The sequence below is a fragment of the Camelus dromedarius genome, chromosome 2 (genome assembly GCF_036321535.1).
Source record: "Camelus dromedarius isolate mCamDro1 chromosome 2, mCamDro1.pat, whole genome shotgun sequence".
NCBI lineage: Eukaryota > Metazoa > Chordata > Mammalia > Artiodactyla > Camelidae > Camelus > Camelus dromedarius.
This window is the reverse complement of record NC_087437.1, coordinates 100900923-100919566: the sequence shown is the minus strand read 5'-3', so window position 1 is coordinate 100919566 and position 18644 is coordinate 100900923. Positions and strand designations below refer to the sequence as shown.

The 18644-nt window shown below is 34.4% G+C and overlaps 1 protein-coding gene across 2 annotated transcripts in view; it reads left to right on the top strand.

Moving 5' to 3' along the window:
- Positions 1 to 18644, top strand: part of TMPRSS15 (transmembrane serine protease 15) — a 106932-nt gene that overhangs the window by 41119 nt on the left and 47169 nt on the right. For both annotated transcript variants that reach the window (XM_010977399.3, XM_010977400.3), the window contains 5 exons: positions 3789 to 3894; positions 4174 to 4324; positions 6357 to 6492; positions 13700 to 13789; positions 16903 to 17028. In XM_010977399.3, the coding sequence (XP_010975701.2) occupies positions 3789 to 3894; positions 4174 to 4324; positions 6357 to 6492; positions 13700 to 13789; positions 16903 to 17028 (609 nt within the window). The remainder of the gene's footprint in view (positions 1 to 3788; positions 3895 to 4173; positions 4325 to 6356; positions 6493 to 13699; positions 13790 to 16902; positions 17029 to 18644) is intronic.

Below are 18644 nucleotides of genomic sequence, written 5' to 3'. Positions count from 1 at the left end.
GAGTCGAAGTCTTTGATGTTCAAATCATCATTTTCTACTTTTATGTCATCATAATAAGAGATAAAATAATTCCACTGATAGTTGAAGAATATAAGTACATTACAGGAGAAAAATGGTTTCAGCTTGCCAACAGATTAAGTAACTAAAGAAATAAGATGAAACTGACCAAAGGGAAACAGGTTGAATGTCAGGTGGAGGTTTTTAAATAGTTGGGTTCGAAATGGAGTCTCAGGATAAAGTCATGTAGCAGGAGTTATTTAAAATGAGACGAGTCAGAGCAGTTCAGAGCCCACCAGAGGCAGCAGCGTAATGAGAACGGAGGAGAGGCCTTAATAATTCCTTCCTAACTCTCATACCGGTGATTTCATAATCTACCAGTCATTCCCCCTCAAGGGGCATTTCTCTTTCAGCCTGCTTTTTTATGTGTCAGAACATCCTGCCACTGAAATGGAAGAGAATTAAATTTCTCCCGCTGTTCCTCTTATCCATGCAGGGGTTTTTTTGTTTTGTTTTGTTTTGTTTTGTTTTGTTTTGTTTTGTTCTTTGCCTTCACTTTAAATGACAGGAAAGTCTAAATGAAACAGATAAACTTTGAATTAACATTGCTTTAGGGAGGAACATCTAAGCCCTTTAACTTTCTGAGTCCTTCTAAAGAACTTTGTCCTGGTGGAGCACCAGCTCCTAAATCTCTATACAGTCAGTGCTGATTCTCCACACCACTTAGAAACAAAGGGAATTGAGACCATGCCACTGATACAGGTCTGCATCTTGGGATGCTCAGAAGTGGCCCCTTTGTTCAGAACATTCAGGGGGTATGAGGTTAGTAACATGTGAAAACTTCAGAAACATAGGGGTCACAAAAGAGCTAGACAGCTCACAAGAAAGCATTTTTTGTTGGCCTTTCTCAAGGAAATCATGGTCATTTCTAGTACTTGGGGATTAGTGTTGTGTTGTAATAAGGATCATCAAAATCTGAAATCTTAGCTAGGTGTAAATTTGAGCTCTGCCATTTAGATGCCATTCCCTCATCTGGAAAGTGGGCTGATGATAATAGAACCTGAATCTAGAGGCATATTATGAACATTACATTATTATGTTATAAAAAAAATGTAGAAAAATACCTAGTACATGAAAAATGCTATACAAATATTACATATAATAACTATTTTCTTTTCATGCCACAGATGTATTTAACAGACACAAACTGGCTGTGGTACTGTTCTAATTAGGAAGCTTGAAAAGAAAATACTTATACTGCTCAATTTTCAAAAGTACAGTAAATCTTTTAGATATCTGTATTTTATATTTAGCATGTAAACTTATTCTAAAACAAGTGTAACTTTAGCGTTCCCAAAAATATTGTCCTTATTTCCTTATCTTTCCTGTGATGTAGAATTTTGGAAAATAACATTACTCTTCAATATTGACCGAATCTTACTGAATTTGCACTATTCTCCAATCCAAAACTTTCAATGTTTATCTACTAGATTCAGTTAATGTATATGCACCACAACTCACAAAGTGATTTATATCAGCTTATTTTCTTTTTGAGAGGGACCTTGAGTTTCCAGGAAGTTCTGCTACCTCTTTGGTTTCTGCTGTCTCTTCATCACCATCAGCACGTGTCCAGCACTTTTTCTCTTCAACTGGAGCACTGGGTGGAGGGAGGTTAAGTTCAGTTCATGGAGAAACAAGCAGAAAAAAGGTATAGATGGAAGAGAATTTTCTAGTCATGTTGAAATGGAATGGGCTGCTTTGAAATGCAGTGATTTCTGCTGTATCTGACATATGCTAAATAGGGGTCAAGTGACCCCATAGGTAAAATGTCGTGGATGAAGTATAAGGACAGTTGGGTAGTTTGACTAAGTAAATTTTTCTCTACTCTTGAAATTCATAATTTTATGAGGAATTTCCTTCATCTTCTAATTTGTTAACTAAAGAATTTAGCTGATTCTACAAGTGTAAAAATTTAATATGTTATTTTACTTTATTACAAAATATACAATTCTATATGCTATTTAGTATATTGTGGTTTTTCAATTTATTTATGCAAAATTCATAAGGTACGACAGTCCATCTAATGGTGTTGTATCTAAACAATGATACAAAGCTCATAGCATCATGATATCTTGTTCAGACTGAAAACCCAGAGTATATTACTATTTAATGAGTAAATAATAGATTCAAAAATATTTCTAATTATAACTAATAGATTGTGAACATGGCCAAACAAAAGTAGGAACATGATATGTGTTTAATTTATGTAATTATAGTTAACTAGAAATACTTATGAATAAGCTAGCCATTTCAGTACTAATTTATGACATTCAGAAGTGTTTTAATTATTTCCTCTCCAACAATATTCTAAGCAACTCAAAAGGGACTTAGAGTTGAGCATTTAGATAGTAGATTCTGAAACATGTCCTCTGTATCTATACTACATTTTTATTGGATTGAATAATTGGCCCTAACCAACTCCATAGGTAAAAGAAGTACTCATGAAATATCACAGCATTATATAAAACATAAGTAGTGTGTTAATAATATAAAGTATTAAATATACATTTATTTCTACTTTATATCTTGTAATCTAAATCCAGTGAATGTGCATATGTTACATTTACTAAGATATTTGATGATGAGTTCATCTGAAATATTCACTAAGTTAAAGAAGTCATTTACAAAAGACCAGCTGTTGCATGATTTCATTTATATGAACCATCCAAAATAGGCAAGTCTATGGAGGTTTAAAGTAGATTAGTGGTTGCAAGAGGCTGGAAGAAAGGTGACAGGAATGAGGAATGACTGCAATTGGGCATGGGTTTCTTTTTGGAATTATGAAAATGTTCTAAAATTTTTTCTATTGGAAAAAAAAAGAAAGGAGATTGATTTCAAACACACACTACATTTCAGCATTTCATAAAAATTACATTCTAATAAAATTAAATTTATCCAATATTTCTTTTGCTTTATATCATATTTTGTTCCATGATTTCTGTGTTCTGTCAAATACATGAGCTGCAAACTAAGAATTTAAAAAATTATTTGCCTAAGAAAATGTTCAAGATGTCTCACCCACAACTGCACTTCAGGTAACTCAAATCATTGGTTGGAATAATGAATTCCAGATCAAAAAGCACTTTATGTAGTGGCTTGAGCCATTTAGAAAGCTATTATGTGAATTAGCATGCTTCCTGCTCCTTTGTAATTTGACTAGTTATCATTCAAAGGAATTGGAAGAGAAGACCATTATAAAATCAGTTAACTTCTTGTTTAGAGAAACACAGTAGACACAATGGAATGAAAAACTGACCATCTTTGAAACACTTAACTTTGCCTACAAATTCGTATTTAAGTCTTTGCCTATATCATGAGTTAGTCCACCAGCACATCTAAATACCTTCATGGACTGGTTGTCTCTAAACAGGTTAATTAATCAAAACATTAATAAATTGGAATTAAAGTAGTACTTGGACATAATAATATGATGCAACAGTCATGTGGACTCATAATAAGTCAGAGCCTGATACATCCTTAGTGGTGCTCCAGTTCAAGGCTCTTGTTTTACAAACTAGGAGATCCAGTGTTGAGAAGTGATATTCTTAAATAACAATTTATTATGGAAGTTGCCTTCTGGATTCCAGTCTAGCATTCTCTCCGCTCTACCTGAATATGTGTCCTTACACTTTCATCTTAAAGTTGTTCTTTACTGCTTATGAATGATACAGCTCACACAACGAAACTGCTAATATTCAAGTGAAGTAAAAACGTTTTTGCTGTTTTTACAGGATTTTACATTTCTACCCCAACTGGACCAGGAGGGAGACAAGAAAGAGTGGGACTTTTAAGTCTCCCTTTAGACCCCACTTTGGAGCCAGTCTGCCTTAGTTTCTGGTATGTTATTGACCCATATGAAGTAATGTTTTATTTAATGAGTAACATAGCTTTTCTTATGTTGCCAGGTTCAAATTTTAATAAGATGTTATCCCAGGTTGTCCCATTACTTTTCCTATTGATAGAGTAGCAAAATGCTGGGGGAGTCTCTCTCTTTCTCTAGCAACTCCCTCACCAGAGGGGAAAAGGAATATTTCAAAGACAATAAAGTATTTAGAAGAACTCTAAAATACTCATATTCTTGTAGGAATCATTCATTTTTGCTTGTTTCCAAACTAGGTATTATATGTATGGTGAAAATGTCTATAAATTAAACGTTAACGTCAGCAGTGACCAAAACATGGAGAAGACAATTTTCCAAAAGGAAGGAAATTATGGAGAAAATTGGAACTACGCACAAGTAACATTAAATGAAACAGTGGAATTTAAGGTTGGCAAAATACTTTATAACTTCTAATCATGTATTTGTATTACGAAAATAGTTAAAGTTTATGGTAATACGGTGAAAAAAACTAACTCAGTTTCTGAACGTAGCCAAGGCACTTTCTCTACTTTCCTAATCTTCCTCCTTTCTAAAAAAAACTCTTTAAGTGCCTCTATTTTCACTTATTCATTGACTTATTAAAAAGCACTTATTGAGGAACAAATTACTGCATGAAGTACTACTTATAATGAGCCATAAAATTTATAAAAACCTTAAAGGATATTTCAGCTTTCTTCAGCAACTTTTTAGCACAGATCAACCCTACATGTCTCCTGCCTGACTAGATCTTCCAACTTTTCACAAACAGCACCTATATCAGCCCTGCACTTTTCTAGGGAATCATCTTTGCCTGTTAGAACATCCTTACTCACTGATATCCCTCCACCCTGCCCCACTCTGACTTAATTGCCATATATTTGCTGTAGCAAGAAATTCTGTGATCTGTATCATTGGGAAGTCTCTCATCATTTATTTCACATTAGGGTGAATTAATTTTTCACATAACAACTTAATGTGTTCTCTTCCTAAGGGTGTTTGCAATTAGAATATAGGATAATCTAGGCTAATAGTTTGACTAAATGAACAATGCTTTAATTGGATAATTTCAGACAAGAGAGTATAACTTTCAGAAGATGTATATCTGGAAAGACATTGTCATCAGTGAAGCCCGAGTGCTTTCCTGTGGCTTGATAAAAAGCAGACAATAATCAATGACCCTCAACTCTAGTCCTCTCATCTTTCTTTTTCCTTCTTTTCCTTTTTCTTCTTTCTTCTGTTCCTATATTTCTTCTGTGAAGTTGTCTGCTCCATCTTTGTTGGTTTTTTGATCACTCCAGAAAGGGTAAAGGAAAATGGAACACCAAGGTAATAATAAGATGGCAGCAGCAGGGAAATAAGTATTGCAGTGACCAAATCTGGCTCAACTCACCAAGAATTTTTTTAAAGGTAATAAAACTGCATCCACATTTTCAAAATGAGCTCATCACGCAGTGTGAGAGTGCCAAGTTCTACAAATATTTGCACCTAGGCTTTGTCACTTTGTTGTGAAATCTTGAGCAAGTTCCTTAGTGTCTTTGAGATTCAGCTTGTGCATATGTGAAAGGGGGAGAAAAGGAGAAGATACTTCCTATTTGGAAAAGTATCTGTCATGAAGTAGGTGCAATGAATGAACAAATGAGTGAACAGATAACTGTACATCAGCGTTGGAAAAATTAAATGAGATAATGTATGCAACGTGCCTCACATGACAATTAACATATGACAGGAATTCAGCTTATGTCTTTCCTTTCCTAAACAGGAGAGGATACAGGAAAATCCAGCTAAAAATACCCACTGTCCTTAAAAACCTAATATGTTTCATCTGCACTGGACCTTTCTCCCAAGCCTGTGTCTGTGTCCTCTGAGCATCACCCTCACCAGCTTCCTGGGTGAACTCTGATCCATGCCAGCTAGCCCTGGGTAGCTGTATCATACTCATATTTTCTCTTATTTCCTTCTTCTCTCATCTAAATTATCTAATCAGTGTGTATTCTCTTCAGGGTTTGTGTGCTCTAAGAAAGCAAACAGCTACCTGGATTTTTAATATTGGTGGGGGAAGAACCTAAAAGAAGAATGCTCTCCCCTGACAGATGATCTGTGTATATATGGTGGGGTGCAGTGGAGTATGACAATATCACAAGAGAAAGATAGAGATAGAGACAGAGAGAAACTCTGACAATGTTGCCTAACAAAGAAAAAAAACACTAGAGAAAATTCAGACTTGTATTATGAGCACTTGTATTATAATTAGGGAGTTGGGCTCAGCTGAAGGACCTTAAAAAACATGATTCATCAATATTTCTCTATGCGATGACTAGTCCACATTTATTTGGACATGGCAATATTGATTCTCCAGAGGACACAGACACAAAAAATCAACGCAGAGAAGATTAAGGTGGAATCATTTTATGAAATGATTGTATGCCTCTCTGAATTACAGGTTGTTTTTAATGCATTTAAAAATGCATACCTGAGTGATATAGCATTGGATGATATTAGCCTAACATATGGGATTTGCAATGTGAGTCTTTATCCAGAACCAACCTTGGTCCCAACTCCTCCACCAGAACTTCCTAGTAAGTAACCTTAACATGTGTTTTCCATAATTCAGTTATTAATATTTTTAAGCCAATCTCTTTCTGGCTTATTTTTTATTATCTTGCCCTAGTATTATTTTGTCACTGAAAATCAAAAACTTTAAAATATATGTAAAATGGAAACTAGTAAAATATTACATGTTATATATAAATTCACAGTGAAATCACTTTGTTATGCTCATATTGTTGATAATTTTAGTATATTTCCATTTTTGAAAATAATTAAGGTGCTGATTTCCATTTCATTTTCAATTTAATACAAACTAATACTTTATTCGCCATGTAGCATGGCCTGTAATCTTTTGGGAAGAAGCCTTAAGATTCTCATAGCCTTCTTAAAGAGTGATGTTAAGATCTCAAGAAGAGTTTGGTTAAGCCTGAAACCCACCAAGCTTATTTCCAGAATAATTTAATAATAATGATTGTGCCTGGAATTTGAATACATAGATCACACAAAAGATTTGTGTCCTAAAATGGTGCCTTTGTAAGACCTTGCAATAGCAGTGAGCAGGATTTCCCATGTCCTCTGGGACCTTTTTTTTTTTTATCTCAAACGAACAAAATGGAGCTTGTGTTTACCTGTGTTCTAAACTCAAAGTGGGATCGTGACATCTCAGAAGCAAAAGATATATTACCAACCATCTTATGTCAACAGAGAAATCACTTCATACCACCTTCAGATTCAGACTATGGGATTTGAGCAAAAACAAACAAACATATAAACTATATATGTGTGTCTGTGTATTGATATATGATATCAAACATCTATTACCTATTGTCCCTCTATTGGGATGTTTTCAGTACATTGTAGCTTTGATGCAAAAGCATCCCTTTTGTCTTTGGATAATGCTGGTTGGAAGCTCATCTAGCTCTACAGCTTTGCTTGCATTGAATCTCATAGATGTTTTAGTTCTGTCATGAAACACAGCACGTTTTCCACTTCCCCTTTTGTGCCAAACACCCTTGAAAGTCTGCCCATATTCACATCAGCAAATCAGCTGGTAACCTATCCAGATTTGATTTTACTTCCAAAATTATATATTTTTCTTGCTTCTAATCTTTAAGTTAAAAAAACAAACCTGACTTTTAAAACTCAGAAGTTTTAAAGACAAATAACTAGTATTTGGGCGTGTCAAACAAATGGGCAGCCATTAAGATGAGGAGAGACATCACACTATCATACTTGTTCCATGATGAGCAGTTACATCCCACCGAAAGGCTGGTTTACATTTACCATTGTGTGTATTAACATGTTTAGATACGTGTATGGGTTATACGTAAACTCCTCAATATTTCGAACATCCATTCACACTTTATAGATGTCTACTACATGCAGAGCACTGCACAAGAAATGTAAGCTTAGCAATAACCACTGCTAGATGAAAAATACATAATCTATATCATATAAATTTACAAATTAATCAATATTAAAAACAACATATAACTATATGCCCCTAAATATTATAAATGAGAGGATTAAGTGATAGAGGACTTTGGAGAAGAGAGTATAGAGTGGAGAAATCTTTAAGGAAGCAGTAAGATTGAGAGACAGAATGAAACTCATAAAACTGAAACAAAAGCAGGACAGTAGCATGCATTCCCACATAATAATATTGGCCACGAAATTGTTGCAAGAATTTTTCTTGACATCAAACTCAATCTAATTCATCTTTGCTTCACCAGTGTCTGACTGGCTCTATCACATAAATAGATCATCAATAAATACTATTAGGTGTGAACTAAGTCTCTCTCTCTCTTTCTCTCTCCTTTTATTTTGGCTGTATGTTTCTTTCAGTGACACAAACATTTTTGCCAAACAAAATTTTGATACCAGAATCAAAGCTTGGAAATGATGGTGAGGTTACGGATGTAGAGAATACCAACATGAATGCAATAATTTGGGCTTCACGGCATTGTTTAAGAAAAAATTGTCTCCATTTTCTGTAGGTGTCCCACACTGTTTCTGTCTATTATATAAAACATTTCCATGCAAAAAAATTATAATCTTTAAAATCACTGCTGGTCTGATAAATAATTGCTATGGATACCAGACAGTTGCAACATCTTGCTATTTCGATATTGCAGTCATTTAATAAAACAGATTGTCTTCATAATCCTTTCTGCCGATATGTTCCTCTATTCACCAATCAATAAGTGGTCAAGAAGAAAAAAATTTTAGGTGAAAGTAACATAGTTTCATAGGATCAATATTTTAAAAGTAGCAAAACCTCATCATTATATGAAATAGAAAATTCGAGGCAACTTTTGGGCATAAAATCATACATATGTAAATAAAACTATAAATATGATTCTCTATATTAAAACTTTATCTAACCCACACAGTCCTCATATCTATTCCAATCGGAAAGAGAAAAGGTAATACCTCGAGGTCAAGGAAGCATGATATCCCTGCATATTTTCACAATAGGGAAATTGTAACGGTAGAATAACCATCTGATTTTAAAATATAAACTTTCAGATTTGCCCAGAGAATATTTGTTCCAGTTTCCAAGTGGTTCACTTCAGGGCAATATTTAGCACAGCAGAAAATGTTAATTACCATCAAATGCATTCTGAACAATTTCATTCTAATGCCATTTGCAACTGGTTCAGTGAAATTCTTATTTGAGCAGAGCTTTTCTAGTTCCAGATCACTGACTTGTTTAAGCAGAAACAAAGGGAAACTATGGCTGACTGGCTAATAGCCTTGTCTTTGGCTCTTAAAGAGCATTTAAAGAAGAAAATAACCTCAGTCAAGTAACTAACTCGCAAAGGCCAGTTTTTTCTGTTGCTCCAGGTAGTGCCTCGTTTGGGGAAAGGTAAATTCAGTTTCCATAACCTTAGGGAGTCTTCCATTTTGTGATGTTAATCTGCTGCTGCACCAGCTCTATGATTTTTGCCTTGTGACATTAGCACAAATAATTTAAATGTTGGGCTTGTATTGAGCCTACTTTAAAAAAGTTAACATTCCATTGCACAAATATAATGCCAATTTGCAACACAGTTGGGATGATTCATGGCAAGTTCGCACTGAGTAATAGTACTAGATATATACAAAAAGAAATCCACATTTCAGCCCCTGACTTACTTCCAGACTGTTAAAACTAATTAAGGCAGAAAAAGGACAAGCTAGTTTTAGCTATTGTAGTAGTCACTCTATTTCTACATTTTGCTCAATTCTGCCATCATTAGGCCATTTTCCATTTCTAAAGACAAAATAAAAGTTTATGTGAAGTTTCATAGGCTTGATATTATACTTAGAGTGAAATAATTTTTAATTTTGGTTATTCCTGTAAAAAATAAATCAGTACCTATTTAATTCCCTTGTAATTGATGACCACGTTCAAGTCGAGCTGCTGGTCTTTTATACTATTAGTATGACTTGATATTCAAGCCCTCAGCAAATCCCACATCAACTGCACTCATACATTCCTAACTCAGTGTGTTTTGGGCTCTTCTGTTTTCATCTTCTTACCTTCAAAACGAATAGCTTATTTATTAGAGTTATTATTGGCTAGATTGCTATTAACGACAAATAAAATTTAAACCACAAGGAATAAAATTTGAACTACATTGCCACAAATTGTAATAAAAAATATTTATATCATGGCTGATCACCATAACCTGTTCACAGAAATATAAATTTTGACAAACTGAACCCCAGATTTTCTTTTCATTTTACAACCTCAGCTTTTAAAATGTTGTCTGTAATACTGTAGGGCTTGTTATCTGTTACTCTGATAATAAAAAATAATTGCTGATTTGGAAAATCAGCCACTTTTAACATATTCAAACATCAATGTGAGATATTTTAACTTAAAATTTACTTATTATTTCCTTCGCATAAGAGTACCCATCAGCAACTTACTTTTATCATCCTTATTTCATGTTACAAATATCTTGTAAATTAATTTGAACCCTCCTACTGCAAGTGAAAGCTGGCCTCCCCTTCCTTCCACCCTACAGTGTAAGCCTCCACATTGACACATATCTCATTATGCCAGAGCGTGGATTAAAAATGACATGCCTCACGAAAAATATCTATCCTGGACAACCAGTTTACAAGATGCTGCACATTATTTACATATTTCATGTAGTGGAAATCCCTATTGGCATAGTAAGAAATTAATCAGAATACAAATCTTTGAGAGAACAGTGCCAAGAAAAAGAAAAATGGAAGAATTTAACAACCGTGAATGTGCAGAGTTCCCTGTACCACGCAGGCTATTTAACTCTTGATCTCTGGGTGAAGATGATTTACTAAATGACACAGCATGACTGTGATCTCCAGAATTTCATGAGTTTTGGGCTCTTCTGTTGAGAAGCACATGCTGCATGTCCATTATAGCAGCACCACCATGAAAATAAATTGTGTCGTCATGTTTAGAATGTCTGAAAGAGCTTTTGCCAGTCCCTTACAATCATCTACATACAGAGAGTAACTGATATAGCTTATAAAGCCAAGGATCAGAGCTATCTTACTGATCAGTTATTTGATATAAAATTATGTTTGCAATGTATTTCAAAAATTATTTAAGTATTTTATTATTTTTAAAAGTATTTTAAAGCGATGGATTTTCCAAGGTTTCTATTCAGTGGAGAAATGCTAAGTCAACTTCATACCTTGACATACTTAACAGTCACACTTGACAACATTTTAGCTCTGGCTGTGTGTTTATTCAAGTCTCACCTACTCGTCTACAAATGAGTACTGTCAAGTACTGTAAGGTACTGCCCAAGTGTTCAGAGAGGTGAACATTCAGTACCTTCTCCAAGTTGGTTACTATTTACTGTATTAGGAGTATATGATTTTGACATTTTCCTGTTCCTTGAAGAGAAAATGAGAATGCTTAAACAACAACACCCCCCAGCCCCCACCGCATCAATGGCCACGCTGGCCGTGACTCAATCTATGAACTAGAAAGAGCTGGTGTTCCTCAGTCTTTAATCTGCAGTTTTATGTTTGTCCCTGCAGCTACACTTTCCCTTCTCCATTATTTCCCTTGAGAAGACAAGGAAGCATTGCATGGCACCTAGAATTGCTAAAATTACATGCATTGTGTACACGGGAGTTGAGGGATTATAGTGAATCTTTTTTCAGAAGTCTTTGCAAGACAGTGAGTCACATGATCAAGGAGAGGATTAGCTCAGAAGCACAGCTGCTGTGGGAGCATGTAGTCTCCTCAGACTTTCCCTCACCCCTTCCAGAAGATGCACTTGCCCTTGTTGTGCATCATTACTCTTTCTTTGGTTCCAGTGCCTTCTTCAGCACCCTGTGTTCACTGCTTTCTTCCTTCCAGACCTACCCATTGTTGACCTTACTTGTTAGTGCTCTCATCTGTGTTCCCTTCTGTCCTCCTCTTTGTCATGTACCCAAGTAAACATCACATACCCACCAAGTGCCACTTACTGAGACTCAGTCTAAACCCTGCCTATGGCTTGGACCACATGGTTGAAATAATTTCATTTGATCAACCAGTAAGAGACAGTAACGTACTGTGAGATGAGCTTGAGGTTAACTGAGTTGAAGTCTTGACTTTATACTGTTTATATGCACAGCATTAGCAAGTAACGGAATACCTCCAATGCCCAGATTGTCCATTTAAAATTGAAATAGTAATAATAATTACCTAATTCACAAGGATGCATTGGAAACCAGTACTGAGTATGCCAGGTAATGTGTAGGCACTTTTCATAAATTATGTCTGATTTTTACAACGACCCTGAAAATCTCTAATATATATACATATATCTTTTATATACAAGCAAATCCAGTCTCAAAAAGACAAATAACTAACTCAGAGCAACAATTTTAATCCACCAGCTTCAACACATCTTTCTTTTATACACCATCTTCTCTCCCCAGATGAGACAATGTGCATGGAAACTTTGCAAACAATAAGGTTTTGTAAGAGGTCTTATTATTCTTGCTAAGCTCATCTGGCTTGGGACAAGCCTGGCCCAGGAGGGCATATAAGGCAGACCAAGGCTTGTCACCTTGCAAACAGGATATGTTGGCAATGATACTACTCTGAGCCACAGCAACTGCCTCTCTCTGTCCCACTGTGCATATCATAACACCCAAATCTAAGAGGATTATTACATACAAGTTTGGAAGATGCACATGGGTTGAAGGGATCTATATAAATGAGGCAAGTAACATGTAAAAGAGGGATCAAAGAAGAGGATATGACTGAACTCACTGCCATAAATGTAGAGACACTTAATTTTCCCTCCTGTAATCTGATGTTTATTATTGAGTGTAAATAATTCTTCTATCATCTGTCTTTAATGATTGGGAAAATATATACTTATGTCGGTTTTCTATATTCTTCTAATTAGGTTACTTTTATTCTTTTCATTTTAAATGTAACATGGTAATAAAAAATAAGATAAAATTAGGATACTTAAAGTAGTTGATGAATTTTTACAGTACTTTAGAATTTTCTGTTAATAAGTCAGATAAATATAAACTCCAGAACTTCATAAATTCAACCTACCCATTTGAAAAATCAAACTATTAACTGAAAGATCTGTGCTCTGTTTTTCTAATAAATCAGCATTAAGTTCAGTCCCAACTTGACTCCTGGACAGTCTAGGGCAATTATTTAGCAAGTAGAGATTTTGTTTGTCTCCCTTTCTTGATGGCCAAATGCCACAGTACAATATTCAGGATGGTGAAGCTTCCTCTCTACTGAAAGAAAAAAGTAGAAAAAAAAAAGAAAAGAAAGTAGAAAAACAAGAAATATCATGATTAGTGATTTATTAGCCCTTCTGATAAGAGATTGGCAGATACAAAATTCATTCTACTATGAAGATTCATTTTTTTATCTGCAGCAGAGGGTTGATACCTTATCGCATGAAGTCTATTTACAAAGGATGCTCATCCAAATTGTTTCCTTGCCCAAATAATTTTGGGAAATACTGAACAGTGCTATTCCTTCTTGGAGAATCACAAAGAACATAAGAATATTTCAGATTTTGAGAAGTTCTTCAGTAAGGAGATTTATTTACCTATATTTTCCCCCTTATTTAAGAGGCATGATTTTCCCTGACACACATTCTAAAATGTGTCTGTCAAAACGAATATTCCAAGATACATAAGTGGAAATTTGCTGGCATATAGTATTATGTCTCTGAAATTAACCTTATGTTACTAATGGTTTTTCTCTGCTTTATTTTTTAGCGGACTGTGGAGGACCTTTTGAACTGTGGGAGCCCAATACAACATTCACTTCGATGAACTTCCCAAACAACTACCCTAACCAGGCTTCCTGTGAGTCATTTCTTTTTCAGGCCATGAGAAAAAAAAAATGTCTATATCAAAGTTAGATTCTCCTCTTGATACAGCACAGTAGATTATAAATTTGCCATTTCTGTACACAACTACCACATCTATGAGATTGCTTAATATAGTGATGACAAGAGTAACCGTAATTAATTGCTACCTTTTTCAGCATTTATTTTATGCCAGTCACTGCGCTTGTGCTTAATATACCTTATTTCAGTCAGTTCTCACAATCATTCTTTAAAACAGGTGATATTATCATAATCCTCCAATTTAAAAGTTGCAGAAAAACAGTAAGCAAAAGAGCCAGCCTTACTCCAGATACCACACTCCTTGATTATGCATCTAATGCCTGTAGTGAATAAAACAAGTTTGCAGTTCCATAAAATAAAGTCAGTGTAAAGTATAAAAAGCCAATGGAGACAGCCACGCCTTTTGTAAATAAAGACCAAAGTTAGTAAAACAGACAGCTAGATAATGTGATTAGATTTCCAGTATAAAAGATGAACTAACGAGACTCACTGAAAATTTCTAAGACTAGAGAGACGACCAGACTAGTATGCTAAAAGTATACAAAGCTTATCTCTAGGTCACAGTTCTAAATACAAAAGCTCGTTAGAGCTGCATAGGGATTGCTTGCGTTAAAGATGCTGATTCCCCAGCTCATCCCACAAAGATTCCACTCCAGTAGTTCTAGGAAACAGACATGTTCTTCTGCCTTCTATGGCTACACCGCCAATCTAAATAGAAAATTCTACCAGTAGAAAAAAAGGTCTCAGTGGCAGTGAAAAATGTGTTCTTAGAAAATTTCAACTTCTCTTCCTTTAAATGATCCAGAGATAAGGGTCACTTCCATAGGAGAACAGGATCACTATGATGAAGAGATATTGGACTCAAAAAAATGAACAGCCATTAATCTAATTTGACTTATATGGGGAACTAGAGATTATCATCTCTACTTCACATTGAAAATCTCTTTCAAGTATGTCATTTGTACAAAATAATGATCTAAAAATATCCAAAAATTAGTGGAACACTGAAAAAACAGTTTGGAGAAATGTATTAAATTTATTTTTTTATTCAACAAATATTTATTGATTACTTTGTTAGGCATTAAGGTAAGCAAAGAAGAAACAAACATAATGCAGTCTAGATAAAGACTCAGATAAGTTGTCAGGCATTACAAAATGTCTAACGTACTGTTAAAATAAGGGCAAAAACGGGAGGCTGTGGAGGGACATGGAAGGTTCTCAGCCTACAAAAGTTTACAGGTAGATGACCTTGATTTATTCCTGAATCTCCAAGCAGAATTAATTAATGATAACAAATGAGAAAATTGAGGTGTGAAGGTATTTCACACCATGTTAAGCAGTTTGGATTTTATTCTGTGAGCACTGAGGAGACTTTAAATGGTTTACAGGAAAATAGTGATACAATCAAGTTTCCTTTTTAGATGGAGCCATCTGGCTGTGAGATCAGAGAGATGGTGAGGGAGGAGAGCCACCCGCATCACCAGTTAGGAAATGAAAATAACAGTGGCTTGAACTCAGAGGGTGGCAGTGGAGACTGAGAAGGGAGTGGGAATCCAAGGATTTAGGAGGTAGTGTTGGCAGGCCTTGGAGACTGGCTGGATGTGGCAGGAGAGAGGAGGTCAAGGAAGATGCAGAGGTTTCTGTGAGTGGATGATTAGTGGTACCGTTTGCTGAGACAGAAAGAATGAAAACAAGAATGAGTTGGAGAAGGAATAATTGTGTGTTCCCTTTATTACATGTTTAATCTGAGACACCTACACCCATACACAGTAAATAAGTTGATAAATGTATCTACTTCTCAAAAAAGGGTGTAGAAAATGAAGACTATCACTATGTTGATAAAATGATCTTACACAAATGAATTATTCTACAAAACAGAAATAGATTCACAGACATAGTGAACAAACTTTTGCTTACTGGGGAGAAAGGGCTTGGGAAGGGATAAATTGGGAGTTCAAGATTTGCAAATACTAAATATTATGTAAAAAATTGATAAACAACAAATTTCTTTTATATGGCACAGGGAACTATATTCAATATCTTGTAGTAACCTATAATGAAAAAGAATATGAAAATGCATATATGTACATATATGACTGAAACATTATGCTATAAACCAGAAACTGACACAGGTAAATGGACTATATTTCAATTTTTAAAAAAAGAGTGAATGAGAATATTCATCAAGAATGAGGAAAGAGGCTAGAACAAAATCTAAAGACAAAATCATTTAAGGAATCAGTAAAGAAAAAGAAATGTTTCACAGGCATAGAAAACAAACTTATGGTTACCAAAGGGAAAACATAGGGGAGGGATAAATTAGGAGTTTTGGATTAGCAGACACAAACTACTATATATAAAACAGATTAAAAAAACAAGGTCCTACTATATAGCATAGGAAGCTATATTTAATATCTTATAATAACATATAATGAAAAATAATATGAAAAAAAGTGTATATATATATATATATAATGACTAAATCACTATGCTGTATGCCAGAAACTACCTCAGCATTGCAAATCAACTAGACTTCAATATAAAAAGTAGAACGAGTGTTTATTGATACTAATTTGTGTTGTTTTGCTTCAGTTTTGTTTCAAAATGAACTAGCAACATATAAATAATGGCAACAATTACTTAAAAGAATATTAAAGTTTAGTTACCGTACAAACTGCATTTTAATCACCTCATTTTTCCTATGAATTTAATCATGGAAAATAAAATAAATGGAAATAGAATGTCCATAACTTTAGATATTCATAACTTTTGGATTGTAGGAGTAAAAGGCTATTTGCAAGCTTCGATTAAAGTATTCCATTTTATATGAAATAAAACAAATTCAATTACAGTAAATTATTTCATATTTAATTGAAATTTTACTATAAATATTCTGGATTACACAAGACATTTCTTCACATACATACATACACAAACAGCTTGGAATGTTGTTTTTTATAAAATGAAAAAATCTTGGAAAGTGATTTGAAATCCTCAAGAGATTGAAGTTTTTAAGAGAAATCAAAAGAATTCTGTTTAAACTAAGTGTTGCTATTTATTACTTTTAAGGTGTTTGGAATTTAAATGCACAACAGGGAAAAAATATCCAGCTTCATTTTCAAGAATTTGATTTAGAAAATATTGCAGATGTAGTTGAAATCAGAGATGGTGAAGGAGACGATTCCTTGCTGTTAGGTAAGTCTCCGACTGAAGTGTTGTGAATGTCAAATGGCTCAAGACGTTGGACTGAGAGCATCTCTGAATAAGTGCAGTCACACTTTCACAACTAGCAAAATGAAAATACAACAGCAGAGTAATGTCGAATTTCACTGAAGCTTCCAATATGAGGCATGTTTGCAATGACGACAGAATAATATTCTTCTTGAGTGTTCTTGGCAAGCCAGGATTAATAGCTTTGCATCAGCAGTTCCTTCCAACTGATACTAATTCACCACAGTAAGCATTACACCTTGTAGACTAAGAGCTAAGAACACCCTTAATGCAGTTTTCTATGCATTATGTGCACATCGTATGTCCATAGATAGCTGTTCAATTAGGTTTCATTTCACTTCAAACTAAAGAAACAGTTGTGGGTTTTATGCAAAACTTTTAAATAATTTGTATTTTATGTTCCATTATTACTTTCTCTGTGTCTCTAGTACTAGTTGCTTCTATATGTCTCTGAGAATGATTTAAAAAATTGACCAAAGTTGATTTTCCCTATATTTATTGATCATTAATTTTTTAATAGACATAGAGGAAAAGTGTACTATTCCAGGGGAAATTATTATACCTAGATCATAAAATAGATGCTCATATAGTAAAGATCCAATAATAGCCAATATCCTATTGAACTACTTATTAAGAAATTGTCTCTCGATAAGTCATGCATTAAACTATGAAAATGCATGAAAGGTCAACTGAAATGCAGAAACAACACAACTTACAAGTAAAAGTGTCTTATCTAACTGTGTTTTAGACCTATATTAATCATTTCCTATAAAATCTGGCCAGATAGCTATGCAATCACATGAACACTGCAACCAATGGGTAAAAACTCCAGAGGGTACTTTCTATAGCAATGAAGGAGCTGAGTGGTGGAGAGGGTTCCCCAGCCACACTCATCCATCACCCATTATGCAGAGTTCTTCAGCAAAATCCCACCAAGTTCTAGAGTATAAGTTTCCTGGGAGAGGATTTTGAGAGCCACACACAGAACAGATAAGTAATGAAAGTCTCAGTGAGGCAAGGAGCCTCGTGCTAGCAAGAACCGAGGAACTTCAAATATGATTTTCATATATGCAGTTATAAACGCATTTTGAGGAGTTTTTCCATTTTCAGCTTGCATTGTCTTTCTAATAAAAACTACAGTGTCTCATTATCTAAGAAAAACCCATTTTTATCATTTTACCTCATAGTATTTCCATCAATCATTGAAAAGCAAGTAAGAATTCCAAAAAGATCTCATAATCATAGTTTTCAAATTTGTAGACAAGACATTCTTTTGAAACAGAATCACTTTCAAGGACTCCAATGTATATTGGATTCATATATATATACATAGAGAGAGAGTGTGTTTTTTAGTCAAGAGTATTTTATTGTTTATGAAACCCTCAAGCCCAGGGATTAGATGGAAATAATTTGAGAGCTACCATTTAGGTTTATTTGTCTCTAATTAATTCATCTTTTGGATTAAGTTAATGATTCAACTTATAAAAAATGTCGAATAAACTTGGACAAAAAATTATTAAGGGAGACTATAAGCACTGTTATTTTATAAAGGTCTTTAAAAGCAGGAAAAGAATCATTTT